Genomic DNA, 27828 nt, shown 5'->3' with positions numbered 1-27828 from the left:
TTGAATGTCTTTACTGTACAGGCTGGGTTAAAATAATCATGAACTCAGTGATTTTTTAACCATCTTTGGGCAGAGGAGACTGGTGCACAGTTGCTGCTCAGACACCTCTATAGCCTGCAGGCGTTGACAGATAGTTCATCTGCAGTATCTTGAAGGCTCTTGCATTTCGCTTGCAGGCTGGGATTGCTGGAGCACTCTGCAGACAAAGGCCAGCGTTCCACCCAGGTGTCCTTTCCTAACATGTAGATGAATCTGAAAAATGGAGGAAAGAGAGGAGTTTAGACAGTTTGTGTTGTATTTAAATAGATCAGAAGACCGTGTTTATGTACCTTTTCAGCATGGCATGACTTTTAATCAGGTGACATACTGTTATACTTTCTAGTTCTTGTGAACAACCAGCAAGCATTTAACTTTTTCTACTTTGGTAACTTATGTGCTTGGCAGATTTTGTGTACGCAAGCATGCTGATTTTTACTGTCATTATAACACCTCTGTGTTTACAAACTTGACGCAGCTGATTGAGTAACAACTCTGACACATCCAACAAACGGAGAAAACGTACCTCGAAGCCCGTTGCACGACGTTTAAAAGAAACATGTCATTCAATCCGAAAACGTTGCAAACCAGTGCAGAATGTTTTGAGATTGAACTCGCCCCTAGTGGGCGCCTAGATTGGACTAGCAGAGTTGATTGCTGCGTCACAATTAGTCAACAGGATGACAGCAGCCACTTTTAATCCCAGCTCTTCCTCTTCACTCTGCTACTCCCAGCCATTGGCCATCTGTGTTGTGGAAGCTTAGTGATTTGAGAATGTGTAAACCTTTGTTTGATGTAAATACTTTGATTATTGTAATTAAGAGTTTGAACAGATATTGAACATTCTTTAGCAGTTAGCCAGAAGCCCCTTTTTGTTTGTAACCTATCAAAACACAAAATAAAACTGCTACTATTTTCCCTGTGTTGAACTGGCCTTACTTGGTGGCAGTGGGAAGAGTGGGGAGACACCCTTATGTTATGTCCAGGTTTGCCCCTAGACCTTGGACATAACACATGTAAAGTCAGAACCCCCAGCAGTATGTAAACTTGACCTCCAAGAGGTGCCTACCCTTTTTTTTCCCACTAAGGATTTTTTTTTTTCTTGCTCTCCTTACCTGTTTGTGTCGGTGTCAGTGTTCCACTGGTCGTCTTTGGGGCCGATGATGAGGTACTGGGAGCCCTGCTTCAGGTTGAGTTCATCTCTGCAGCCTCCATGAGACATGAAAATCCTCTTCTGGCCCACTTCAATACCATCCTCCACACCTAGATGGAAGGAGAAAGATTCAGATAATACATGGCTGCACATTACTAGATAACAGAGCCTCAAATCATGTATGAATATGGGTCCATCTAATAAATTATTTTGATAACATACTTGGACGTTATAATCCTATTTATTAGGAAATTCTTCATTGTGATCCCTACATCTTACTTGTCATATCCTACTACTGGGGTTTTTATTAGCGCACAATCCTTTATTTCAAAAAAGAGCTGATGACCATAAAACACAGACACAGCAATGACTTACCCAGCTTGATAACTTGTGTGATCTCCATCTCATATTTGTCGTAGTAACTCTGGCTGACACTCAGCACCTTCACCTGGAAAACTGAAGCACAAGAAAAAAGGTGTTATCTTTGCCGTGTTCTTAATGATGTAATTTATGAATTATGTAATTGAATTTTACATACTATATATACACTGTATAATGAACGGGTATGTCAGTGTCAGCCAAATAATAAACGCAGCAAGTAATAATCATTATTAATCCTACTATACATTTTAAGGACTTGACTGGCAATTACTTGAGACTTTCTGACCAACTTTTAAACTTAACCACAGTTCAGCTGTGTGCATGTGAGCATGTTAAAGCTGTGAGTGTGTGACACCGTACTGTACCGTGGTGTAAAGACTTGCAGGCAAACGTCTCTCTTTCTTTGTTGGGGAAGTTTTCACCGTCGGTTTTGGAGACACAGCAGTCTCCTGGAGATTGTGAGCGCACAGAAAGTAACGAGATGAAAATGACTGACAACATAAATACAAACATGTCCACCAGTGCACTGTTTTCGCAACATGCGCACTTTACCCTGCGTGCAGCGGCAGACGTTGTCCCTACAGATCCGTGTGAGCTGCTCTGTGTCCTCTCTGGGAGTGTAGGTACGACTGCAGCGGTGATCTGTGGAAAAGAGAGAGAGCAAGGAACCCCTGTCAACATCATATACGTCTAACTAATTTGTTTGTCTCAGGCTGGGCTTTCACTGTTTGTAGGCCTATGTCTCATAATGACGTAGTCTTCAGTGAATCTTGACCAGCTGAGAGGGAGGAAGGTGGGACTAAAGGCTGATCCACAATGACACTGTTCTATTAGGTGTTATGCAGCATTTCCAGTAATATCAAATTTTTATTTGTAAACATAAAATGCAGTAAAAAGCTGTGATGGTCAGGGTGTGTTCTCATACCTGGGCTGTAATACTCATAGACAGTAACGGTGGATGGCTGGAGGAGGCCGACCTTAAAGTTCTGCTGAAGCCTGAACACCAGGATCTCTGGCTCTTTGTGAGACACCTGAGAAGAGGATGGGGGAGGATAATTTATTACAACAGAAAAGGGAAGCAGAAACATTACACAGCCAGTGAGTATATTCATCTAGTAAGCCTGAGCTCCAGAGTACGGGGTCCTGTTTCAAGAAGATGATTCACGTAATTATCTGTGTAACAGCGGAGTAAAACTTGGAATCTCTTCAATATATTGTAAAAACACTTATTTTGATATAGACATATATAGTCGGGATGGGGGAAAAAAATCGATACAGTATAATATCGTGATATTTGCGATGGCAATACCGTATCGATACACGCACGCCAAGTATCGATATTTTATTATATAAATTGCAGATGGGACTTTTAACTTTTTGGTACTAAAATAATAAAATATATTGCTTTTTTTAGTCCACTAGAAATCTTAACAGGACCATATAGAGGACTAAAAAAGTTATATGAACAAACAGAGAAATGTATCTTTTTAGATAAACAGATGTTGACAAAGTTTGACTTTAGGGACCTAATTGGAAGTTGGAAAAAGGGAATAAATTACAATATATTTAAAATCGCAATTGAATCGCAACACAAATATCGTGATAATATCGTATCGTGGGGCCTCTGGTGATTCCCACCCCTAATATATAGATGCAAAAACAGGCTAAAGAGACCAGTTTTTCACGAAATGACGACTCTAAACTTTACAGAATCAATGACATGAAGCAGCAAGTCAAACTCATGGTTGCAAACAAGCAAATCTGACTGTGTTACCTTGAACAGATGGATGATCAGGGAGCCTCTGTCACTCAGGTTATCAACAATCTGGAAGTTATTGATGTAACGGTCCACAGAGTTTGACAACTAAACAAACACACACATGCAGAATCAGTTAACAACCCTAACATGTGAACAGTCTCATCTGAGCTATCACACATCATTTTCACAATGTACTAAACTTTTCTAAACTTCTATCTGAGTGGGATTGATTAGGACCCCGGTTTCACTGACTAGTATCCCAAAACATTTTAGTGACTCTCTCTTTTTTTCTGTCCAGCATCTGAAAAAAAGGTTTTTATATAGATTAAGTTAATTGTTCTTAGAATCCATATTAATTTCAATCTGGTTGGGTCTTTCATATGTTTAACTACTTTAAATTATTACTTTAGGTGTTTTCCAAAATAAAAGCAAAAGCATTGTCAGTAAAACTATTAAGCATTCTCTTGAGATTTTAAACCTTTAAAATAATTTTCTATAAATGGAAATTAAAATTTTTTTAGCACTAATAGTAGAGGCTGATTACCATCTCCAGGTCTGAGTTTTCTGGGGTGAAGCCAGTGGGCAGACTTATATCCAGAACCACCATCCTGACATCTCTGGGTCCTAAAGCCCTGTGGGATTAGAAAGAGACCAGCACTGACAAAAAATACTAAACCTGAGAGAATGTCAACAGAAAGCCAGTCTCCCACTTAATTATCTATAGAACTGAAGGAGAATACTGATAAAATTTTTTGAGCGTGTGTGCAGCATTATATATATCAACCTGAGTCATTTTGCATTTAGAGACAGGTAATTCTATCAAGTGTGTCATCCAACATGAAAGATGAAGGCACCACTTATGGCAATCACTGGCTAAATACATCATCACACTATTGGACCCGAGATTAAACTTTGCCTCAACTTGTGCCTCAGAACATTTTTAGTCTTTTATTTCCTTTCATCAACTTTAATAAAAGTAAAAAAAAAATGTTTAAACTTTCATTTAAAACAATAACTCACCTCACTTTGATGGTCATCTGATAGGATTTTTCTACATCTGCTGGAGTTTTTTCTGTTTTAAGGCAGAAACACATCATTATTTTATGTAAAGTGAGTTGGGGTGCTTATGCTGTGGAGTGTATATAATTATTTTATTTAGTTCTGCTACAGTTTGTATGTTATTTTTCTCTTAATAACACTGTTATCATTTCTAGAAGTTAACTGAAGATGTGATATGTTACAAAATGTCCTGGCAGTTCCATTAAGAAACATTTATCATTATGTTCTGCTACCATGTTGTTATCATTCCATGTTTTTTTTTACAATATATCAAGAAAAAATCAACAATCTAGGAGATTTTGATCTTTGCTGAAATGGATTTCATCCCTCTGTGGCACTAAATGTGACTTCACATGACCTACAGTAAGAGGACATAAAACACTGAAGAGCAAGACATCATGGATCATGTAAGAGAACTCGAGTTACCGCTGGATTCTTCAATAGTGACGTTGAGCTCAAAGTGCTTGCAGGGCATTTTCTCATCAACATCATGTAGCTGGTTGTAATTGGTCACAACCTTGAGTCCGAGTGGACACAACATGCAAAACAAAAGACAGACACGAGAGAAAAAAAACATTATGGTCACATAAAAGCCTCACTTAGGAACAAAATCCTGCTGTATGTCTGAAACGGAATGATCCCAATCTCCAGTCATGTGATCTGATTTAATTTATGTACCATATCTGTATATGTATGTGTACATATTTTTAAGAAAAATGATGTTAAACAAAATAAGTCATCGTACCTCCAGTATGCCCTGTCCATTTCCTCGAGCCTCCACTTCCAAATCAAGATTAGCAGGCAACTACAGAACAAAAGCACCAGAGAAGAAGACATTTTTGGCCAAATACACTCCCTGATGTTGCTCTTGCATCCAGTATTGCTCTCAAATCCCCAAATGTCTAAGCTCACTGATAAAACTATAAAACTGAGCTGTGCTGATTTTCGTGACATCATGTGAGAAACATCATGACACACTCCCAGTGTCTCCTACTGATTAACTCGGCTGGATGTTACATTCAGTTTCAAGTCTCTCACTTTGGAGGAACGAGCAGCGTAGGCAGTCTTGGGGTTGAAATGGTAGCGGATTTCCTTGCGTCCTTTTATCCTTACATCCACATCCAGACTGAGGTCAACAGGAGGAGGTTTGTTAATCAGGTACTCTGACAGCGCCTGGAGCACCACCATGGTGGACTGAGAGAGGACAGAGAAGGAAAACAGAACTGATAAGAAAGACTGCAGTAATACAGTATTTTATTCGGGTCATGTAGCACACAGCCTTTATCTATTTGGGCGCAGGTAATATGAGTTTTTAAGATAGTCTTTCCACCACTATTTGAGCACTTTTTTTTTCCTCATGAATGGATTTTATTGTTTTTTGTTTCGTTGCTTTATGAAGTTAATTTCAAACAATATTTGGAACATTTTTGAGTGTGTTAAATAAATAACTAATTCTGATTTGTGAAGTGACGAGAAGTTCTTGAAAGTCAGCTGTAACGACCACTTATTCAATGCCCAGCTTTTCGAATTTTACTGTTGAAGTGCTGACACACAGCTGCTGCAGCTGAAACAATGAGACTAAAATGGTCATACAGACCATCAGAATTTGTCTAAACGATGCATTCATTTTGTGGAATACACAAATGGAATTATATTCAGACCTCTTCGTGCCTTAATGATCGGGCAGTGATATTATAAGCCTGTTAACTTACACGTTCACAGTCGGCCTCCTCCATTTGGTTGCTGCGTTGCTTTCAACCTGGATTATGTGTTCATTTCTTTGTATTTGTCCAATATTATACTTTGCTTTTTGTTTGAAAAACATGACGCTCTGCTGCCAACAGACTTGTCCATATTTGCAACTGGCAACATCAGCCCTTATATGTGGACACGCTGATGGCTTGATTGGGAAACCCAGGTTGATTTACCGAGTTGATAACCAGCTTTGTGTGACCGTTTAGCCTGACTGGGTTATTATATTGGGGCTTCAACTTTGAGATACTGTGAGATGCTGTTAAAAAACCTCACAAATCCCGTTACGAACACAGATTCCTGTGAATCAAAACGTAAGCTACTAAAATGAAAAAATAAATCAGTGCTGAACTTACGAGATGCAGATGAAAGGTCAAAAAGTGCTACACTGACGGGTGTTTCTTTTCTGTATTTTGTCCACCTCATTTACATCAGTGAGGTTAGGCTAAAAATCAGAAACACCTCTCTGTATGGAATACAATTCAACGGCATCACAAACTACATCCTGTAAAATAATACTGCTATATTAGACTGCATTAGCTGGAAACTAAGATTATGTAGAGTATATGTATGTAGAAACTGCTCCCAAAGATTGAGAATGAATGTTCATGCTCATACCCTTCAATCCATTTTCAACATAACTGTTGTCCATAACAGACAGTGTGTCATGGCTTCATCTGAATAGTATAAGTGAACTTCTGCATTTACCATAATGTAACAGAACAGTCAAGTGTGAAGGCAACATAAGGCAGTACCCACTAATCAGAGCCTGGAGCAAGAGAAGTTTGAAAAGGCAGCAAGAAACTGTTGGATTTACAGCTCAGCTACCAGCCCTGCCCTGCCGTGTACCTGAGTGGAGCCGAAGCCGCCTCCTCTCCTCCTCTGGCTGTTCAGCCATTTAAATGGCTGTGCAGCTTCCTCCAGGTGTCCCAACTTGACAAGAGCCAGCAGGGCGTAGCCGGTCGCCTCCAAGCTGAACAAGCTGTTCTGACTGTCAGGCCAGTGGCTTCCACCTGGAGGAGAGAGAGGGAGGGAGCGCCTGTGTAAGAGCAACATACTATCACTCTTTAACCAACAAAACAACTCTGCAGCTTTTTTTAAGACTAACAACAAAATTTGGATGATTTTGGTATGTTCAGTATAAAATAATTTACTTTGTTAAATGTTTCCTTTACCGTTTTATTTACTCTGCTCACTCTGAATAAGAGCTAGACTAGAGAGAAAGGTGCAATTACAGATAGTAGGAATGCAAATATTTCAGTTTTAAGATAATAGTTTTGGTTAGAGGTCTGATATTTGGCAATAAATAAATAAATAAAATAAATAGAATGAAGCAGTTATTAAAGGGACAAGTAACTTGATGTCTTTGCAGTTAAGATTCTGTGTACTGTACAAATGAAACAGGGTGGGGTACACTGGATACCTCGAGCTGCAGCACTCAGTAAAATTTGTTTCAGGTTGTAGAGTCCAGTATTCCCCAGCAGAGCCAGCGCATAGGAGGCGATAGCCACAGTGTACGGTCTCCTCCCCGTCTTCACCAGCGCTCTACTCAGGTATCCAGCTGTATTACTGATAACTAACTACAGCAGACAGATATGGTAAACAATACTACTGATAATACCACCGATCACAATAACAACGAGGTAAAAAAGTGTTTTACAGGCAACAAACGAAAGTTAACTAAAGATTAAATCCAGCTTGACACAACCAACTCTGCAGATAATATGTTTGCATGAATTACCTCTAAGTTCGTGTTTAAATCGTTGCAGCTGATTCCTGCCTGCTTGGCTTCAGCGAGCGCTATGAGGACGAAGGCCGTCAGGGTTGTCTCAGGGTCATCGCCACGGAGACCACCCTGGAGACACAAACCAAATTTTTCTGTTAGATGTCTGTGATGGTTCTCAGTCATCCAGCTCATAGTTATTTAAGGAAGGTTTTAAATCAGGGGGGACTGGGCTTTGTTGAAGATACTCAGGGACGTTTCGTCTCTCATCCGAGAGACTTCTTCAGTTCTATTTTATTTTAACTTTTGTTTAAATTTTATTCAAAACACCGGCTTTACATTCTGGTCTGCTGAGGCAGAATGTAAAGCATTTCTCTTGTCTCTTCTAGGACTGATTTCCTGTATTGAGGACATATAAGTTTGCTCAAAAGATGTCTGCTAGCAAACTGAAACTGAACTTGTTTCATGATGTCAATTACCCCGAGAGAAAGAAGACACCACCGCCATCAAGCAACAAAAACATTACCAAAAAAAGAACCGCTGTGTTATTATTTTACTGTTTTAAGATTTAGAGTGAACAAAGAATACTAGCATACAATTAACACAGAGTCCTCAGCTGATACAATACGTTTGTTCATACAGTGGGTGTTTTATTGTTTATTTAATTGGAGGATTTTTATATTATTTTGATATTTATTAATGAAAGTGAACTGATAGAAGGATGAGGAGAGTGGAAGAGGATGAAAAAAAACATGTTTGAGTGTTTGTGTCTCTCACAGTCATGGTAGTGCTGTAAACTGGGTTGTCCTCTACGAAGTTCCCCTTAAAACGCTGTTTGTTCTTCGCCAGGTAGAGCAGAGGGTCACACACTTGCTGCTCGTTGATGCCAACGATGGAGTTAGCCATGGAGAAAACTTTCACCACGTATGCCGTGATCCTGACATTCAGGTGGACTGTGATTAGCCAACATTTGGTCACTTTAAAGCACACATTATTTAACTTATACCACTGACTGAGTCACTGACCTTTTCATTACTTTTCTGCAGGATTTTATTTCAGAATGTGGCATGTATTCAAATGATCTTTTATTAAATCAGATATATTAATAGGTTTTACAGAGAAGTCGTGTGAAAATCCACATAACTTGAAATCCCAAAATCCACTGAAACTGAAATAATCTGTTTACTAGTATTTCTTGGGTTTTAGAGATTTAATTTAAAAAAAAAGTATATATATAGATTGACAGGATGAATAAAAGGTAAAGCCTGAATAAAAGATAGGAGAAACATATCAAATGCAATCCCCCACTGTGACCCATCTACCATTGTGTCCCTGACCAAGACACTTAACCCCTAGTTGCCCCAGAGGTGTGTGACCTCTGACATGTAAAGCAATTGTAAGTCGCTTTGGATAAAAGCGTCAGATAAATGTAAATGGTTTGGTCAGTATGTAAATTATTAAATAAAATGTTACGTCCTCTACAGTCACCTGATCTCAGTGCTCTCCACTACCATCTCCATAAAACCAAATTATATATCATAAACTTTCATCATGATCTATTTAGTGATGTCTGATTAAATAAGGTTGTTCCACAGACCAGGTAAGAAGCACTAAAGCTGTTCTGACTCCACACTAAGACACTTCATGTTGGTTTTAACCATTCATTTGACACCCATCCGTACATACAGTATATACAGTATAGGACAGTACCATGTACTTGCGCCTTCTCTGCTGTAGGGGGGGTACGAGCCATCACTCTTTCTGTAGGCTAGCTGGTTCTCATAGCCTGAAAACACAGAACATGTAATAATTTATAGATGGGGTGGAAGGGAGAGAGACGTCTTAACTTGTTCATAATGAAAACAATGCTTGTTAATCTATCCATCCATCTGTCCACCAAGGCTGCAGTTCATCCATCAGCCATTCACCCATCCATCCATGTATCCAACTAGCTATTTATAACCTGTCTATTCATTCGTCCATCAATCTACAAATCTAGCCAACTATCCATACATCCTTCCAACTAGCCATTCATCCATTGCTGTATCCATCATCCACTGATTCATGTATTTATCAGTGCCTCCTAATAGCCATTGAGCCATCGGTGCATCTATCCAACATCAATGTATCATATTATTCATCCATCCATCTATCCATGTATCAAATGATCTATTCATCTATCCACCTATGTATCAAACTATCCATCCACCCATGTTTCCAGCTATATATATATTCATCATTCATCCTACTTTTTTGGATGTCCTTCATTCAATCTATTAATTTATCCATGCATTCATTCCTTCTCTCTAACCTCTCCTGATGTACCGGAGAGCCTCAGCCTTGCGCTCCACCCCTACACTGTCCCAGCTGCTGGTTCGGTCCAGGTAGAGGGTGGCGATGAGCGGCAGAGTAATGCTGGCCAGGTTCTGCTCCACGCAGCCGCCAGGCATCTGGATCAGAGAGGCCAAAGAGTCCTCACTGATGGAGTTATCAATGCTGTCTGCCAACACATTACCTGGAGTGGAGAGGAAGAATCAGGAATCAATCCATTCTCTTAGATTTATTTTTAATCCTTATAACCGCTCTGTCAGTGACTGACCTCTGACATTGATGAATGTCTCTGGCACTGAGTTCGGCACAACTGACTCTAGTTCGATCTGGCCCACACGAACCGTCTGCACTCCTGCAGAGGATGAAAACACAGCCATTAAGTCCAGAAAAGTAGTAACCAGTGTTTTTACTGATGTGACCACCAAACTGCTGTCTAATTTTTTAGAGCCTGCTGTGTCTGTAATCACACTGAACTGTGAACCAATATGGAAAAGCTGTGATTAAAATGCAATTGTCTCATAACTAGAACATTCAAAAATATCTATTACCTTTGTTTCAGCATTACAGATGTCTATCTTGTCGTAAAAGCATTTATTGTTTTTTGTGGCAGCAACACACAGAAAGAACATTACAGCTTGTAAAAAAACTCACAAGGGCAAACTGGATCAAAAATAACCTAGACATTATTTTCACTGAATTTCAAACTCACACCAGGTAAGGTATGGTTAGCAGCTACTGAATAATAATATATGGGCTACAAAGGCACTCCATACCTTTACCTTACTAGACCATATCAAGTGGGGTGAATCTCTTATCAGTCTGCAGAATTGCATTGAGTGGGTTTTTCCAGTTAGCAAGTGGCTCCACATGATCAGGTTAATAGAGACTAATGAAAGAGAGTTAATAGAGAGCTAATGAAACTACCTGGATAAGATGTCCCAAGTAGCCTATGGTAAAGTGGCCTTGTCTTTCTCTAAGGTAGAACCTACATTTTTACACAGCACAAACATAATTGATGGAGCACATTAGCTAATCAGAATAAAGGGAGTGCTGAATCAACACAGTACAGTGAGTGGTAAATCTGTTTTGTCAGTAAGAACGTAAATCAAAAAGTCTAGTTTAGTTTGTGTTTTGTTGCCCAAAATTTAAAAAAGCAACCTGTTTCTGCCTGTGTCAACTGTACCAACAAACAAACTGTTTGTTGGTACATACATATCTCCATAAAAAATAAAAAATAAATAAAAAACCACAACACAGCATCCACAACATGATAAAGATGTGTCAAAGTTGTTCATTTCTTGTACTTTTGCTTACGTTACTAGACTCTGGAATGCTTTTGGGCCAATCAACACTTTGCACAAACCCAAAACTCTTCCCAATTTAAGTCTGACATTTGTAGTTCACATCAGAATAGGTCCTGGAGGACTGTGAGAACATTTTAACTGCCTAATCCTTGTTTAAATGTGTGAAAGTAAAATGTAAAAAGTAAAAATGTGATCACAAAAAAACAACAACTCCACCATGCATACTGCTGAATCAGCTCATTCTGGGCAGACGAAAGGACGTAAACATGAAATCCCATATTGGTGACACAATGTGACCTAATTTACCAAGAGATAATAGGAAATCAAGCATTACTGCTACCTTCTTACCTCCTTCAGCAGCTGGGTTCAACACTGCACTCCATACTTCAGTCTTCTGAACTCCATCCACCTGTTTGGGTTGACAAAAAAACTTATTGTAAAAGCAGATATTTATTCAAGTTAGTCTGTGTTATCTTTTAATTACCTTCTTATACATATTCTGTTTTAGCTGCTGACTTTGTTTTCAGTAAAACAAAGACACTTCATCTTTACTGGCTCCCATTAACATCCTACCCTGATTATCCTGCCATGACATCTTCATCATCAAGACTGACTCACCACCACCCGTAAATGTTTCTGTATGCGGTCTCCTCCCATCATGTCTCTGCCGACCACCATCACCTCCAGAGGAAGCTTCCCCACCACCAGTGGTACGATGGTGTAAGGCACCACAACAGAAGAGCCGGCCGACAGCGTCACTTCCTGTGTGTGTCTGTCTTTAAAGGCTATGCTGCACATGCCCTCCGTCTTCATCAACACCACCCTCACCTGAACAGGAACCAGTCACAGCATAATACCAAATGCATTTAATTTCATATTATTGTATTTCAATGAAAAGAGAATAGACGCTGCATTTTATCTTTAGCTATGCTAGCAGCATGGCTCTGAGAATGGCATCGTTGGTCGTTCTGTCTTTTATCATTTTGGTCAAGTCTAAAATATCTCCACAACTTTTACATGGAAAAAAAACCTTGTGAAGACATTCATGGTGCCCAGAGGATAAATCCTACTGACAGGTCATCCCCTGTTTTTTCCTTTAGCGCCACCATAATGTTGACATTTGTGTTTCTACAACTTTTGGATTGCCATATTTTTGCCAAATTTTGGTACACACATTCACGTTCCCCTTGGAATGAATTGTAATCACTTTGGTGATCCCTTAACTTTTCATTTTCATTCTATCATTCTGTTTAGTGCTATTTAGCAACTGTTAGCATGCAATCATGGTAAACTAAGATGGTGATCATTATACTTGCATTATACTGCTAAACTAGCATGTTAGTAATATCATGAGCATGTTAGCATGCTGAGAACAGACTCAGAGGTGCTAGTATGGCTGTAGACTCCTGTCTTGTTTTAACTTCTGCAGAGAAAGATTTTTGTTTTGTTTTATCTATCAGGCAACTCCTATTGTAGTAAATGCATTTTATATTTACTCAATTCCCCAACTGAAAAGAAAGGAAGTGTCAGTGCTCTGTAATTTTAAGGTGATTTTCTTACATGCAGTTCGTCGTAGCCGTAGTTGTGGATGACGGCTTTAATCTCGACCTGTTCATTCTTCGCCACTGAATATGGCAGCTTCAGGTCAACAAAGAAACGCTTCCATGCTCTGACATTGTACGGCTCGGCAACACAGAAACCTACAGACATTCAGAAGTACATTGCAGTGATGGGATGTATAAATGTGTATGAGCATTTGTAGTAGGTCCATTATCCTTAGCGTTTAGAGATTTCAAACTTTTTTGCAAATTGAGTGCTTTTTCAGGAAATTGTATAATTTAGGTTTATTGTGCTTTCACACTTCTAAGTGGTCACATTATGCTCATTTTCAGGTTCATCATTTCATTTAGTTGTTGCACCAGAACAGGTCTGCATTGTTTTATTTTTAAAAAACACCATATGTTTTGTCATAGTGTACATTGCCGCAGCTCCTCTTTTCACATGTATATATCTGCAACTTTGTTCTTCTATTCCATATTTATATATTTCTACATTTATTTATGTTGACTGTATGTTTGTCTACGTGTAGCACCTTATCACCGCAACAAATTCCTCGTATGTGTAAAACACTACTTGGCAATAAAGCTCCTTCTGATTCTTCTGATTCTTCTGATTCTGATTCACCCTGTGTGTTGATCACTCTGTTTTAGCTACGGAGTGATGCATCTCACTTCTGAAAGATCTTTGTTGGGAGTTGCACATGCGCAGAACCTAATTAAGGAGTACTAGTGCATCAGAAGCAGAGTAGGACGGGTACTGACAAGCTTAGCAACCAACACTGGAGCAAGAGTTTCAGAGTGGTGAGTTATTGCTCTGCAACACATTGATCTTTCATACGTAACGTTTTAACTGTGTACTGTCACTACATCACAGTTACAAGTTTATGTTCATTGATTGTTTAACGTTCGTGGAGTGGGGATGAGGGGTGGCAGCAGGTGGACATCTTGCCACTGGGCGCTGCAGCACAGTGTGTTTTTACATCAGTGTTTTTGAGGGCGTACCTGATTAGTCGCTGACCTTGTGACGCGCGTTACATTGGGTCGCAACATAGTAACAGAAAAAAAGGTTGGACTAAAATCATGCTGTTTTCAGACAGTTGAGCAGTGTTTTCTGTGGGAGATGGGAGACTCCCCGTGAGGTGGAGTTTTTCAATTTGCAAACCTATTACATTCACAAAGAAAAAAGCCACAAAGCATAATATGACCTCTTTAAGTAACACAATTATGAAGCCAGTTAAAGTTTATTAATACTTATCTACAACCTCCCCCTCCGCCTGAGCCTACCTGTATGGGGTGATGCACTAATGGCCAGGACTCCCCATTCAGTGATGCTGTCAGGTAAGGGATTAGCCACGTTCATAGACGCCAACCTGTTGATCAGATTCATGTCTGTATTATTACCAGCAAGGAGGTCCTGGATCAAAAGCACAGCTTCTTTTTGATAGATGAAACAAAAATGGTATATCGTAGCTGTATAAATGTTCAATTCCTGTAATAAAGCAAGATTTGAAAATTTAAATGTAAATGTTCTTTTCTTTGTATCGTGTGTACAGTTTCAGCAGCCACAGTAACTTGGTGATAAACAAATAAGAGCAACTTTGCAGTTCAGGTTGACTGTTGCATTTCACAACGCAAACAAGGACACGAGTGTATGTGTACACACACACACTGTTGTAAAGGACATCAGTGTTTGTTTAATTCAGGGAAACAGAGTCAGTATTGTTGATCATGAGCTGTTCATTCAGCTGTTATCAGCTGTTATCAGCTGTTATCACTGACCAAACAAAATATGAAGCAACCCAGGGAATTCACAGTGCTATGAGTTTTGCCCCACATGATGACATTGATAATGAGAGGCTTTGGGTCCTCACTGAGCCATGTTTTTTATCCAACAGGCATGGTACGTCAAATATTATTGGCTGGATTTAGACAAGACTTTTGAGGACCCCGTTGCTGGTCCATAGGCACAAGGGGGTGCCACTGTACAGTGTTTGTTTAAATATCCAGATACCAGACAGACAAGATAGGAGACACACATCTGGGGGAGTGATGCATCTCATGCTGACTTCATATGTTTTATTTTCAAAATGGGAAGTTGAGTACACAATGTGTTTGGCATTCTACTGGTTTAAGTCCTGAGAAGTCAGCTGTTGTCTGGCTCCTTTGAAAATTCAACTGCATTCAATTATTATTTTTATGGGACTAAGAAAAGGAAAGTTACATTTAATCAATAAAAATATATGAAAATGTAAAAGTTATGTTCATTGGGTTAGTTGTCTTTTCTGTGCTTCAACATGTAATGTAATATAATATAAATCAGATCTAAAGAGTGTTAAAACGCTGTAAACAAATTGTTTGCCTCTGATTTAACCTCTACTCTAATCTTTGACTCACCCGTCTGTCTCTGCCTGGATGGGCAGCTTAACATCCATCCACAGCCAAGACTCGTAGAACTTGGATCGCAGATACACTTGAGTCTCATCCAGGTACTCCCACTCTTCCTCCTCCTCCTCCTCCTCTTCTTCGTACACTAACTCCCTCCCTTGTATGTGCAGTTCAGGTCCAAGCATTCCAGGCCGTCCAAGCCGTGCATGAAAACGTGGCCGTTCTATGTGGAAATCTTTATTTATGATTAGCAGGTCTACTCTTGACATCTTATAACATATGAATAATGAAATTCCCTTCAGCCTCAGCCATATTTCGTGTTTAGTGATAATTAGCAAACGTTCAAGATATCTTGTTTACTAAAAATCAAACATAAAGAGGAACAGTAATTACCCAAGCTTTCAACAAGTACTGCAGTGTGCCAGGTTGGAGAGGAGGTGGTGGGGGGAGCTGTGGTTATAGGTGGTGGGGTGGTGGGAATCTGGGTGTCAAATACTTGGTTCCTGTAAGTGGCGCAGCAGTAGCGGAAGGCCCGCATGCACTCCCAGCCCTCTGTGATGTAGAGGGAGCGTCGTGTACAGGAGTACGGCATGAGAATCTCCCTGAGGCCGTCCCTACAGCAGCGACGTTCCAGCTTCTCTTTGTAATGACTCTCTGGAGGCAGAAGTAGGGGAGGAGAGGGAACCAGCTGAGAGTCATCAGTACTGGCAATGTAGTATTCAACATCTTTTATTTCAACAATTAAGGAAACAACAATGTTTTATGGGAAATTGGTTGCTGGTAGTGTTTTATGCCTTTTTTGGGTAGCTGTTTTGGTTTTAATATTTGGTTTGTTGTGAATATGCGTTTGTTGTGAATATGCGCTACAGTAAGTGCCAGACAAAGTTAGCGGCAGGTGAAGAAAGTGGAATCCCCTAAACAGTCTGATATTTTCCTCAGGAGTTAGTGGAGACTTTATCTAGAGCTTAAACGAGACTGAAAAAAGAGCTTGCATTCATCAGGTAGACAGAAACACAACCTCAATGGGGTGAAAATGTTGTTCTATGCCTGTGAGATGTGTAAAAAGGCCACTTTTTGCCAACACATTGGCTTTTACAACTTCATCATTTTACAATGTCAGTTTGTTTTGGTGTTTTTCTTTCCCTAAGTGACCAATTAGTTATTGAACTAACTGAAGTTACAAGGGAGGACAAACACAGACAGTAGAGCAGAGTAGATTTTCGGTGTACATTTTATACTAGCCAATCTCAATTGAACCTCACTTAGCTCAAATCACCAGTAGTTCTCCCTCCCTGTTCCCCTCTAAACAAAACTCAGTGACCTGAGGATACTCACCCAGCTGGACTTTACGCTGCAACTGTTCAATAGAGCGCCTCCTTCTGGCACTGCCTGGACACTGCAGGACTGAAGAGAGGAGAGGATAAAAACATGATTTTGTCAACATTATGTACAATCTTTGTACAAATCAACGCTGCATCAGTAGCATTAGTTTTGTGTAACAACTTACCAACAGTATGTATGTGACCAGTTATTAAAAAAAAAGCTTTTGGGTAATCAGTGCTGCTGATAGATACCGAGGATGTAATGGATAAGATGCAGTTTCAGCAATGATGTATTTATTACAGGATTGATAAATATTACACTGCCTATGTGTTCGGAGCTCAAATTTCAAACTGATTGCAAAAAAGCTGTAATGTCTACTTATTATTTTCACTTGTGGTAGAAGACATTGTTTTTTCACACAAGTATTTGGGGTTTTAGTAGAGAGTTTTACTGTCGCATGATAGTTTAAATGTTGTTTCAGTGGCTCACCCCTTTTGTATGTATACAGTCAAGAGATTTAATAAACAAATAAGATACAAATAAGACACTGGACAAATGCTACGGCAATTTTACTGACTGCTATGCTGCTAATATTAGGCCCCCCCTCTCAAACTCCTATCATAACATCATCCAAATGATTCCCACTTTCAGGTCCGCCCTTAAAAGAAGCAAGACTGTCAGTGTCTGGCAGGACAAGTATAAGGAGAAGCTAAGTGGCTGTTCACTAAGTGGCAATCTGGCCACAGATTGGGATGTTTTCTATCAAGACAATAATACTGACAATATTACGGCAAGGTACATTCTTTTTTGTGTTGACACTGTAGTGCCAAAAAGGACCATTGGGATATACCGGAATAATAATAAAAACTACATCACGCTTAAGAGAGAAAAGATTGCATTAGATGGGGAAAAGCCTTCCAGAACAACGATATGATGGAACTGAAAGCAGTTCAACAAGAACTAAAAAGGAAACCAAAGGAGGTGTAAGACCAACAACATAACATGTCAATTTGGGTATAATGATAGAGGTACAAATGACTCTTTAAGCACTACAACTCATTTTATTTAAAATCTTACAGCTTATGCTAGACTGTAGTTGATGGACATTTAATACCATACTCCCCAGATCCTTTAGGTGAACCCTTATATAATCAGTAAAAGTATTAGGACACCTCTCTGAATTAATGAATTCATGGTGTGGGCTTGTTTTTCAGGGGTCGGGCTGGGCCCCTTAGTTCAATTAAAGGAACCGTTAATGCTTCAGGACACCCAGACATTCTGGACAATGTTATGCTCCCAACTTTGTGGAAACAGTTTGGGGATGGCCTCTTCCTGTTCCAACATGACTGTGCACCAGTGCACAAAGCAAGGTCCATAAAGACATGGATGAGTGAGTTTGGTGTGGAGAACTTGAGTCCTGACCTCAACCTGATTAGAGGTGGAGGCTGTGAGCCAGGCCTTCTGGTAAAAAAGTCCTGAACATACTCTAAAAACCTTACGGACAGCCGTCCCAGAAGACTTGAAGCTGTTATAGCTGCAAAGTGTGGGCCAACTCCATGTTAAACCCTACAGGTTACGAACGGCATGTCATTAACCTTCATGTGCATGTAAAGGCAGGTGACCCAAAACTGGCAAAATAGTGTATTTCACTAACAGTAAGTGAAAATGAATTAAACCTTTTCAGACGTACAAATCATTCTCAAGTATGCCAATACCAATGAGTGAAAAGAAAAGTTACTCAGAAACCATGAAACATACAAGTATATTATCAAGTTTTCTGATCATTAACATCATCATTAGTAGTTAATAACGCGTTACTGCCTATAACAACTTATGGTGCAGCACAAGCTCAATACATAGCACTGTAATATATATAGTTTCAGACAACCAGAGACTTATTTAAAGACTATACAAGAAATCCACCTTTAGCAGCTCCAGTGTTGCTGCAGTTTCAGCAAACACACAGCACAAACATGACCTTCACAGCTGCTACAAAGGGACATATGGACTCAAACAGCAGACACAGCAATTTTTAGAGCAGCTACTTATTTAGTAGTTACTTAGATTGTGTATATTTTCATTTATCTACATGTATAAAAGTACACTGTCTTTACATAGAGGGGAAAACCTGGGGAAAAAATACTCTATTAATACATATATTTCAACCCCCCCCATTTTCATATTTTAAGAAAACAGGTCACAAATAACAGGTTGTAATTAAAGCCTTTTATATTCAGCTCATTACCTACCAATGTTTTTAAGGCAGACTTTGCATACCTCCTATATCTCCTCCCCTATTCAACTGCAATACCTTTTTGTATCTAATAAAAACTACCAAAAACGAAGCTCACATCTGTGGGGTTTTTTAACATTTTCGCAGTAGCTCAAATTCACAACACAAACACGAAGAGTGAGCAGACAGCTGCTCCATGCACGAAGGTACCTTGTCTGGTTTGGGTTTTAAACCCGGTGTTGGAGGAGTAGAGCAGTCCTGCATCTGAGAACACTGCAGTAGCATCTCTGCCTCCCCCTCGGGTGCAGCCGATGTCTCCTTGTTCCACCACGTCCCAAATCTGAGGAAAAGGTCCCCCATTGAGGACAAGGTGACATGAGGTTTTTGCAGTTCTGTTTTGGAGTTTCAGTACAGAACAAAAACATTAACAATGCTTCTCAGATCAACAAATAACCCGCTGACTTGTGACACCACAGTATTTTCAAACGTTTATAATTATTGTACATATTTTCAAAACAAAAGGGTGGAGCTGGAAAAACGTTGAAAACAAATTGAGAAACTAAGATGTTTACATGTTTATGTCCACAAAATGTGTCAAAGAATTTGTGCTTATGCTCCTATCATATCTTTAACTGTATAAATAAATTAAAAAAATCATAATCCAAGCATAAAACATTGTTGAGATTCTACATGTTGCCATGAATAACAGCATCATTCAGCACCACTTCTCTTTTAGATGTGTGTGCCTTTCTTCTGTTTGATTGGTAAAGAAATGTAGCTTTATCATTGTTCAGGTCTGGGGTATTTTTTCTTTGTTTAAATGCCTGCAGTTTTGATGTTAAGTTACTGTCATTGATGCTATAACACACTCCCAATCCCCAATAAACACACACACCTTTTTCTGTGTAAGCCTGTCCCTGTTGAGCAGATACACAGCGTTGTCCACAACCACCAGGCTGACCTTTGCCCCCGGATCACCTCTGACCTTAAAATTAAAACTCTTCCCAGGCGTGTATTCTCGACCTATGCCGTCCACCGGCCCAACTGTCAGCTATAAGAAAGAATGAATAAAAATGCATCAACACAACGATGAACAAAAGAGTAAAGACAGTTAATGGCCACATTCAAAATGAACAACAATCAAACAAAATAAAATATTAAATATAAAACAAATTGAATAAGAGGAATTTCTTATTGTCAACGCAAACCCCACAACCAACAAGTGTGTTAATCCATCTCCAAGTACTTTCTGACTTCCTGTCTGTGGCTCTCCAACCATTGATTCCTACTGATCACATACATTACAGGGTACTGTAGTTTTTACTAAACATTACTCAAACGGGAGGAAACAGTTCATTTTCATATATTTTTGCAGCAGATTAATCCACATTTGGTGCTTTAGTGAGTATTTCTGGCAGCAGGACGGTCGGTGTATGTGAGATTGAGTCAAAATAAACTAGTGTGTATGTTCATGGTGAAGGAACAGCATGGCTCAGTGATTCTAATCATTTCAATAGAGCCCTTTGGCACAGAGGAGGAATAAGATATATAAAAATCATTGTCGTTTTGGTCTTTTCAGTCCTTTATGCATTAAGCCTCACAGTGTGAATGAAGTTGGTGTGTAGCATAGGTGCAACAGTGACCTCTGAGACTGAGCTTATCACTCACCCCTCCAGCACAGGAATTTTCCACATCCACCCAGATGGAGTCCGGCACCACCTCCTCGCGCCCCACCCAGGGAATACTGTAGAACGCCACAAAACGGAATGACGGCATCATCTCCGGGGTGACTATGAGTCCGATGCTGGTGAACACCTGACTGCCACGATCCACACGCCCAGCAACAATGATTTTGCCTTTATTCAGCACCTGAGAGAGTTTTGGAGAGAAAGTCAAGATAACTACATCTTGTTTGTTTATGTCTGTTTTTTCTATGATTTTATGTTGCTGTTTGATTCTTCTCCTACTTTCTAAAGTGTCCTAGAAATTTGACACGGTGTTTTGGCCTCACCAGGTAGGTGATGTGTTTAATGAGATCTTTGTGTGTCGGGTCTGCAGTATTTATGCTCAGCTTCAGGGACAGTGTGTCTCCTAGAGACACCGTGTTGGTCGCTGTGGAGATATAAAGGTAGTTCTGCTGGTTCGGGTTAAAGGTGACATACGGATGAACAGTGATCTGTTGTTTGGCCTGCTGCTCTGGTCTCAGGTCAGGCTGTGCGGTCTCAGCCTGGGAAACAAACAAAACAAAAAGCTTTGTTCTTATAATTCTAAAGACAGATGTCCTGTGTCCAACATCCATGTTGGTAGATCACGTAAAGCCCACAAAGAAACAATACAAACACATGAAACCAATAAAAGAAAACTCAATAAGAACATTTTTTAAAAGCCATAATGTACCTGAGAGGTCTGACTTTTATTGTTCTGTATGTACTGGTCACATTTTTCATACTTTGTTTTGTTTTTGTACTTGTTGTTGTTTATCTCACTGAACTAAACTGAACTGAAGGTAAGAAAATATTGAGAAATTCCCATCACAAAGTGATGTCTTCAAATCTGTTGTTTTGTCCACACAACAACAAAAAACAGGCAAAGTCAATTTAGTGTCATAGGAAAGACTTCACAAATAAAGAAAAAAAAAGAAAGAAAGAAAGAAAAACTTCACACAAATAAAATCTTCACATTACATCAATCGATCAATCTCCACATGCTGGAACCCGCTAATTTTGAGCTATTGTTTCTGACTAACTTTCTGTTGATGAACCAATTGAACTGAATCTACTAATCATTTTCTCTCTAATGCAAAGCACAGTACAATAAATAAAGAAATATTAAAATAGATGCCAAATAATTTAATGCTGAACTTTGGGGAAATGTCGCTAAATTTATGCACCACACATCTAGAAATGTATATATGCAAATGATAAACATTCAACCAACAACAGAACATTTTAAATAAAAGGATGAAAAAGTATAAAGCAAGAACAGAACCAGTGCAGTCATGTGTAAATATTCAACAAATGAGGTGTGATGATTCATAGTTTAAAGTTAAATTCTTACACCACCAGTCATTCTGTTTTAAAATCCATGCTCACCAAGCTACATGTGGGTAGAAGCAGTGAGTAAAATGAAAATGCAGTCATACTAACAGTGATAATTTGTTGGAGTTGATCGCTGGGCATGTTGATGGTGACTCTTGCGCTGCCAGAGGGGACGACCACAGGCTTCTGCAGCAGATTCAACTTGACCAGGACGTTACGGGGCGGGGGACCCTCATGGTGGTTCACCAGGACCTGGGCAGGTTGGGGAAAATTTCTCTCTGTGATTTCATACACTTTTTCATTCAAAATTTCATTCAACGGTGGCTGAGCTTAAGAACATGAAGACAACACACAGAGGACCCAGCTTGTGGCATTTAATTATACTGTACAAAGGTTCACAGGAAGATGCTTACTGTGAAGTCGAAGGGTAGGCCTGGCTTGAAATACTTTGGCATGTCTTTGAAGGATACCACATAAAGCGACTCGACGATTTTAATGCCAGTCTTCTCTGCTTCAACCAGATCACTGCCTGTACAGGAGAAAACATCCAACACCCATAAACCTGAATAATTTCATGAATTTAGACTCGAAGGTACCCTTTGATATTCTGACTTGTTTAAATGTCATTCTATAAAAAACTTTTTTTTTTTCTTTTTTTTTTTTTACAGATCCTGAAGGATTTATGGTTTCAATATATACTTTTGAATGTAGTGTCTCATTGTTTGGACCAGTGATTAAATCTGCAGACCTTCATGTCCATCCAGAGTTTTGGACTTGCTTGTGCTGTCAGTTATCTAATCCAAGAAATAAACATGACTCTTGCATCTGTACATACAAAATGACTCCTCCCAGTTTAGTGGTCTTTTTCCTGTCAGTAGCAACGTGACCCGCATTTCCTAAAAGCTGCGCAACAGGGGAGAGTCAAAGATTTTGATAACTTGATTTTATACAAAGGGCTAAAGGTTACGTTGATAGACATCTGACCCCGGGCCACATTTCAAAAGTGGAATTGTTCAGATTTCACTATCGATCTGTCCAGTACAGAGGATAAGATAAACTGATTACGACATTTTGAAGTTTTGGTCTTACTAGACGGTGGAACAAGGAACCAATCAAACACATTAAACTTAGCCTCAAAAGATATGATCACATGCAGCGGCACTCCACACAGCCCACATCACAGTTTGTTTACACTTGTTTTCTGTCACTGTGATACTATTCATACAAGTATATGGTAATATTTCACCACTCTTAGTACAAAAACACAACAGATCATCAAAAACGACCTTTTTCAATAACCATAAATACATGTGATATTGACTAAGTACAAAAAACATCTAGAAAGATACATTATACACTAAAATACATTATGTTCAAACAAAGTACATTGTCTCTATTGTTAAAATACATTTTACTATCACTATGCTAATTGTTCCTAATTCATCATTGCTGAAACATTTACTTCATATACATGTATATATTGCTTATTTTGCCTGATATGTTCAGATTCAAAACTTAAGAATCACCACTCTAAGGGGTGAAATTTTTATGCGACCTTAGTGGGATTCAAACCCACAACCTTAGAGTTGGTAGCTTAGTGCTCTAACAAAGTCACAAAGGAACACTGTAGCGATTACAGTATGTACAATACAATACTGTAAAATGCACTACAAGATTACCTTTCATAATTATTGGTATAATATATGTTGCATTTGATTACACAAAACATATATGTTGAAATAAAATATTGTAAATGTTAGTTTGTTGCATGAAAGAGTGGAGAAGATGTCCTCTTTCATCACACTTTTGATCATGGGATGGATTTTTTTTTGCCTAATGTGAAAACAGTGAAATGAACTATATAACAGGACTAAGTGACTGTTACAATGACTTAACTGAAAAAATTGCACCATGTTATGTTAAAATGACTTAACAAATGTACTCATTGTATTTCACCAAAAACTTAAGAGGTTGAATCTTAGATCTTGTGGTGAAAGATGTTTATAAACCAAATGAAAGGGAAATCAGTTGTTTTGAATGTAAATTTTATGATTATTTATTATTTATTTGGAGTCTTGTAGAACGACTATTGATAATAGTACCACAGTGACAGAAAATTCTGATTCCTGTGAGTACATGAAAGATAATCATACTCTTTAAAGTAAAGTAAATAATTTCACCCATGTTTGACAATTTGTATGTTAGATTTTAGACAAATTACTACTGACTGGTTGACTTTCTGTTGTTTTTCCTGTATACCCGCGGACTTGTGCTTACCTGACTTGGTGAGCACAGATGCCTTGACATACACAGAGTTGCCCACCAAAGATCTAATGTTGGGGTAAGCTCTTTTGATCTCCTCCATGCTCAGTCTGACAACTCCTCTATCCAGCTTCAGGAGAACAAGAAAACAGAGAGCCATTTTATAAAACATCTGACAGAAATAAAGGCTATTCTGCTCTAAGTAACAACCAATATTTATAATTTTGACAAAATATTAAATCTTGGCTCAAGGTCCACATACAGGAGTTCTCTGGAGCTTTTAACAGCACAGCACAGTCTTGATAGGCAGAGTTTGCTCAGTGAGCCAACTGATACTCTGATATATACAGTTATGCTAAGCTAACTTCATCCATTGAGAAAGGCTTTGAGTTGTGTTTGAAAGCTCTTTCAAGAGCCATGACTATTTCCAAGTTCAAGAATGAACCTTCATGTATAAAATGTTTAAATATGAAACCAAATGACTTTGTGCTGAAGCGTTAACACCAAAATCTATGCAGCTTTTAGCCTCTTTTAGCTCATTGTTTTGGTTCTCCAACTGCACATGGACTGTATGGTTGAATCCCATGGCTCTCACCAACTCCCCATATAAAACGTTAGGCAAACATTTCCAGCAAACAAGGTCAAAGCCAATCTGCCCAGAACCAACGGACAACATAAAAGTCAGTGTGAATAGCTAATGAAGACAGAGCCAGATATTTTACTCGGTAATAGGTGGAGTCCAAAACAGAGCTAAAAGAAGAGTGAATATTGGACTCTAATCACTTATGGAAACTCAAATTTACAAGGAAAAATACTTCACAGCACAGGCCACATTATTTCACTTGGTACTCTGTAAAGTGCAGTGCAAAGTCACCACAGTGATGTTCTCTTAACATCAACCATAGCCAAAGAATACTAACCAATGAGAATGCTAAAGAGAACCAAAACTTCGTAGCAGCTGCGAAACATTATGACATAGCTCACTAATGTGGCAGGAATATTTTATAACAGAACCCACAAAATCAGTGACAACAACTGGTGAACTTTGGGATGGAGCAGTGACTTACATCTGACACCTCCTTCACTGAAGGCAACCTTATCATCTCTTGATTGATCTTCACTCCAAACACCACGTAGGCCGTCCCCTGGACTGGCTCCCCATACAGGTACCTGAAACAAAATGGTTAAGCCAACAGTGAGCAGGTTTCATTCATTCTTTTCTTATGTACCCTTCTGGAGGAAAATCCTCATGAAATCACATACCGTGTTCATATGTATGTTCTTGTGGTTTCAGTATGAGGATTAAATGACCTCGTAAGAAAATGTTTGCACCTCCTGACTTCCTCAGAGGTTAGTTTAGTGTTGGGACATGCTTTTAGAGTTAAGGTTAGGATTAAGGTTAAACTAAGTGCAGGAGTTAGTAAGACTTAGGGTATGGCAGTAATTGTCAACAGAAGTAACAGTTGAAGGTCAATCGGTAGTAGTGTGGGTTACGTTCACTTTAGGGACCTGGTAAATGAATATGGCTAAAAGATGCATCATGAATTGCAGTGCCGTAACAAGCATGTGTGTGCGTGTGTTAGACCAACCTGGCCGAGATATCTACTACCAATTCACTGTCATCCAGGCTGAGGAAGGACTTCCTGGGTGTCAAGGTGACATTGAAGGCCGGAAGCACTGAAACACAAGATGCCATATAAATATAGCATGTCTGTATGCCACAATTGGAGAAACTCCAATTATGTAATGCATACCCGAGAAAATAATTTCTAGTGTGACTGAAAAGCCGCTACTGATGTTAAAAGCAAAAGTAGGCAGGGTTTAACTTACCATATTTCTTCACCTGGAACTGAGAGGTGAATGTGTTCTGCTGCCAGTGGTCAAACTTTGCAGTCACTATCCATGTTCCTTCACTGCCACAGACATATCAGAGATAGGACATAAAACAGAGGAAACATAGGAACTGATGGGTTTGAGGTGCTACATGCGTATATAATTTAACAGGACTACTCTACTGCCTACAGCTGTCATCTTAGTGTAGCATCTTAGCATGCTAACATTTGCTAAATACACCGGATTTTGACCTGATTATTACAATTTCTCCTGAGCGGGACATGAATGTGTATACCAAACTGAATGACTATCTATAAGAGTCAGTTAAATTCATCCTTTGGTGACCATGAATGTCTGTTCAAAAAACACTTTTGGAGATATGCGAGTCTGAACCAAAGTGGTGGATCAACAGACAAGATGAGAAATGCTGGAGGAGCATAAACGTGTTAATGACCAGTGAGTTGCTGATTCCAATTTCTAGGACGGAATAACTCTTTCCCTCCTCAACATATTATGCTGAGATGCCCAACCGTCAAGAATATACAATTTCTTGAAGATTTTCATTGTATTGTATGAATGTGAAGCAGGCTAGCCTTGAAAAATAATGTCTACACCTTTAAATCTCTTGGCAGCGGAAGGAGTTGAAAGATGAGTGAAACAAGTTGATCTTACTTGACAATTTCAGAGAGAGGAAAAGTGTCTGCAAAGACTCCACCAGTGGCTCTGCTCGTGGAGATTTGTTTAACCACCACACCGTCTGGATTCTGAAACACACACACACACAAGCAGGACATTTGAGCTATTACAACCGATAATTTAATAAGATATCACAGAAACAATACCAAAAACAGATCTATAAAGATCTATAAAAAAGATCTATAAAATCTTTACACTCTCTTTTTGCGTTATTTACATCCCTCTTGACATTTTAACATTTATAGTAATAAGTAAAAGCAAACGCTCTGTATTTGTTTAGCACCTTTCTAGTCTTAGTGACCTTTTACACTACATCACATTCACCATTCACATTAAGTGCTCAAACAGAAACTAACATTCATACGCTGGTGGAACAGCCACCAGGGGCAATTTGCCCAAGGATATTTCGACATGCAGGGGCTGGAGGAGCCGGGGGGGATTGAACCGCCAATCTTGTGAATAACGGGCAACCCGCGCCACCTCCTAAGCCACAGCTGCCCTCATAAGTCACACTTATAAGGGCTGTGTTGAATGATCAATTAATCTATTAAGTTTTTAGTCTATAAAATGTGAAAAATGCACCTTAAAATTTCTTAAACCTCAAGGTTATGTTTTCAAAGGTCATGTTTTATCCGACTAACAGTATTCAACCCAAAGATATTGAATGATACAAAACAGACAAAGGCAGCAACAAGAGAATACTTACTAATTAATTAATTAACTCATAATTAACTGACTCATTATTTATTTGTTTACCTGGATATCTATTGAGACAGTGCTTTCAAGGGCCTTAAAGGACGGGGAGGACGCAAAGGCTCTGAACCGAACTGGAGAGGGAAAGACAGCAAGAGACAAATGGACAAAAAACAGACTGAAAAATAAAGTTTTCATGATGTTTACACCAGTCTCACATTTTTCAGGTATGTTCTCTATATTGTGCATTACCATTACTATTACTACTTCTACCAGCACTGTTTCTGTGACCACCACTTCTACTGCTA

At 39.1% G+C, this 27828-nt stretch overlaps 1 protein-coding gene across 3 annotated transcripts in view; it reads right to left on the bottom strand.

Moving 5' to 3' along the window:
- Window positions 1–27828, bottom strand: part of LOC123969443 (complement C3-like) — a 179287-nt gene that overhangs the window by 1115 nt on the left and 150344 nt on the right. The window contains exons 7-44 of one of the 3 annotated variants that reach the window (XM_046046837.1): window positions 27584–27654; window positions 26804–26895; window positions 26129–26211; window positions 25888–25975; window positions 25366–25468; window positions 24314–24428; window positions 22450–22565; window positions 22145–22288; window positions 21010–21225; window positions 20667–20867; window positions 19894–20049; window positions 19209–19338; window positions 16778–16846; window positions 15836–16096; window positions 15452–15677; window positions 14342–14427; window positions 13059–13198; window positions 12117–12326; window positions 11847–11907; window positions 10463–10546; window positions 10175–10378; window positions 9574–9649; window positions 8641–8800; window positions 7882–7995; window positions 7564–7720; window positions 6990–7153; window positions 5427–5582; window positions 5134–5193; window positions 4815–4905; window positions 4350–4401; window positions 3874–3961; window positions 3345–3434; window positions 2496–2601; window positions 2123–2212; window positions 1936–2019; window positions 1565–1645; window positions 1152–1299; window positions 7–252 (exon numbers count right to left, since the gene is read on the bottom strand). In XM_046046837.1, coding sequence (XP_045902793.1) covers window positions 108–252; window positions 1152–1299; window positions 1565–1645; window positions 1936–2019; window positions 2123–2212; window positions 2496–2601; window positions 3345–3434; window positions 3874–3961; window positions 4350–4401; window positions 4815–4905; window positions 5134–5193; window positions 5427–5582; window positions 6990–7153; window positions 7564–7720; window positions 7882–7995; window positions 8641–8800; window positions 9574–9649; window positions 10175–10378; window positions 10463–10546; window positions 11847–11907; window positions 12117–12326; window positions 13059–13198; window positions 14342–14427; window positions 15452–15677; window positions 15836–16096; window positions 16778–16846; window positions 19209–19338; window positions 19894–20049; window positions 20667–20867; window positions 21010–21225; window positions 22145–22288; window positions 22450–22565; window positions 24314–24428; window positions 25366–25468; window positions 25888–25975; window positions 26129–26211; window positions 26804–26895; window positions 27584–27654 — 4718 coding nt within the window. In that variant the 3' untranslated portion in view covers window positions 7–107. Of the gene's footprint in view, window positions 253–1151; window positions 1300–1564; window positions 1646–1935; window positions 2020–2122; window positions 2213–2495; window positions 2602–3344; window positions 3435–3873; window positions 3962–4349; window positions 4402–4814; window positions 4906–5133; window positions 5194–5426; window positions 5583–6989; window positions 7154–7563; window positions 7721–7881; window positions 7996–8640; window positions 8801–9573; window positions 9650–10174; window positions 10379–10462; window positions 10547–11846; window positions 11908–12116; window positions 12327–13058; window positions 13199–14341; window positions 14428–15451; window positions 15678–15835; window positions 16097–16777; window positions 16847–19208; window positions 19339–19893; window positions 20050–20666; window positions 20868–21009; window positions 21226–22144; window positions 22289–22449; window positions 22566–24313; window positions 24429–25365; window positions 25469–25887; window positions 25976–26128; window positions 26212–26803; window positions 26896–27583; window positions 27655–27828 lie in introns of all 3 variants that reach the window. The other 2 variants (XM_046046839.1, XM_046046838.1) reach the window with 2 other exon arrangements.

Source organism: Micropterus dolomieu, linkage group LG04 (assembly GCF_021292245.1).
Source record: "Micropterus dolomieu isolate WLL.071019.BEF.003 ecotype Adirondacks linkage group LG04, ASM2129224v1, whole genome shotgun sequence".
Taxonomy (NCBI): domain Eukaryota; kingdom Metazoa; phylum Chordata; class Actinopteri; order Centrarchiformes; family Centrarchidae; genus Micropterus; species Micropterus dolomieu.
Note: the sequence above shows the minus strand (reverse complement) of the source record. Positions and strands in the feature narration are given on the sequence as shown.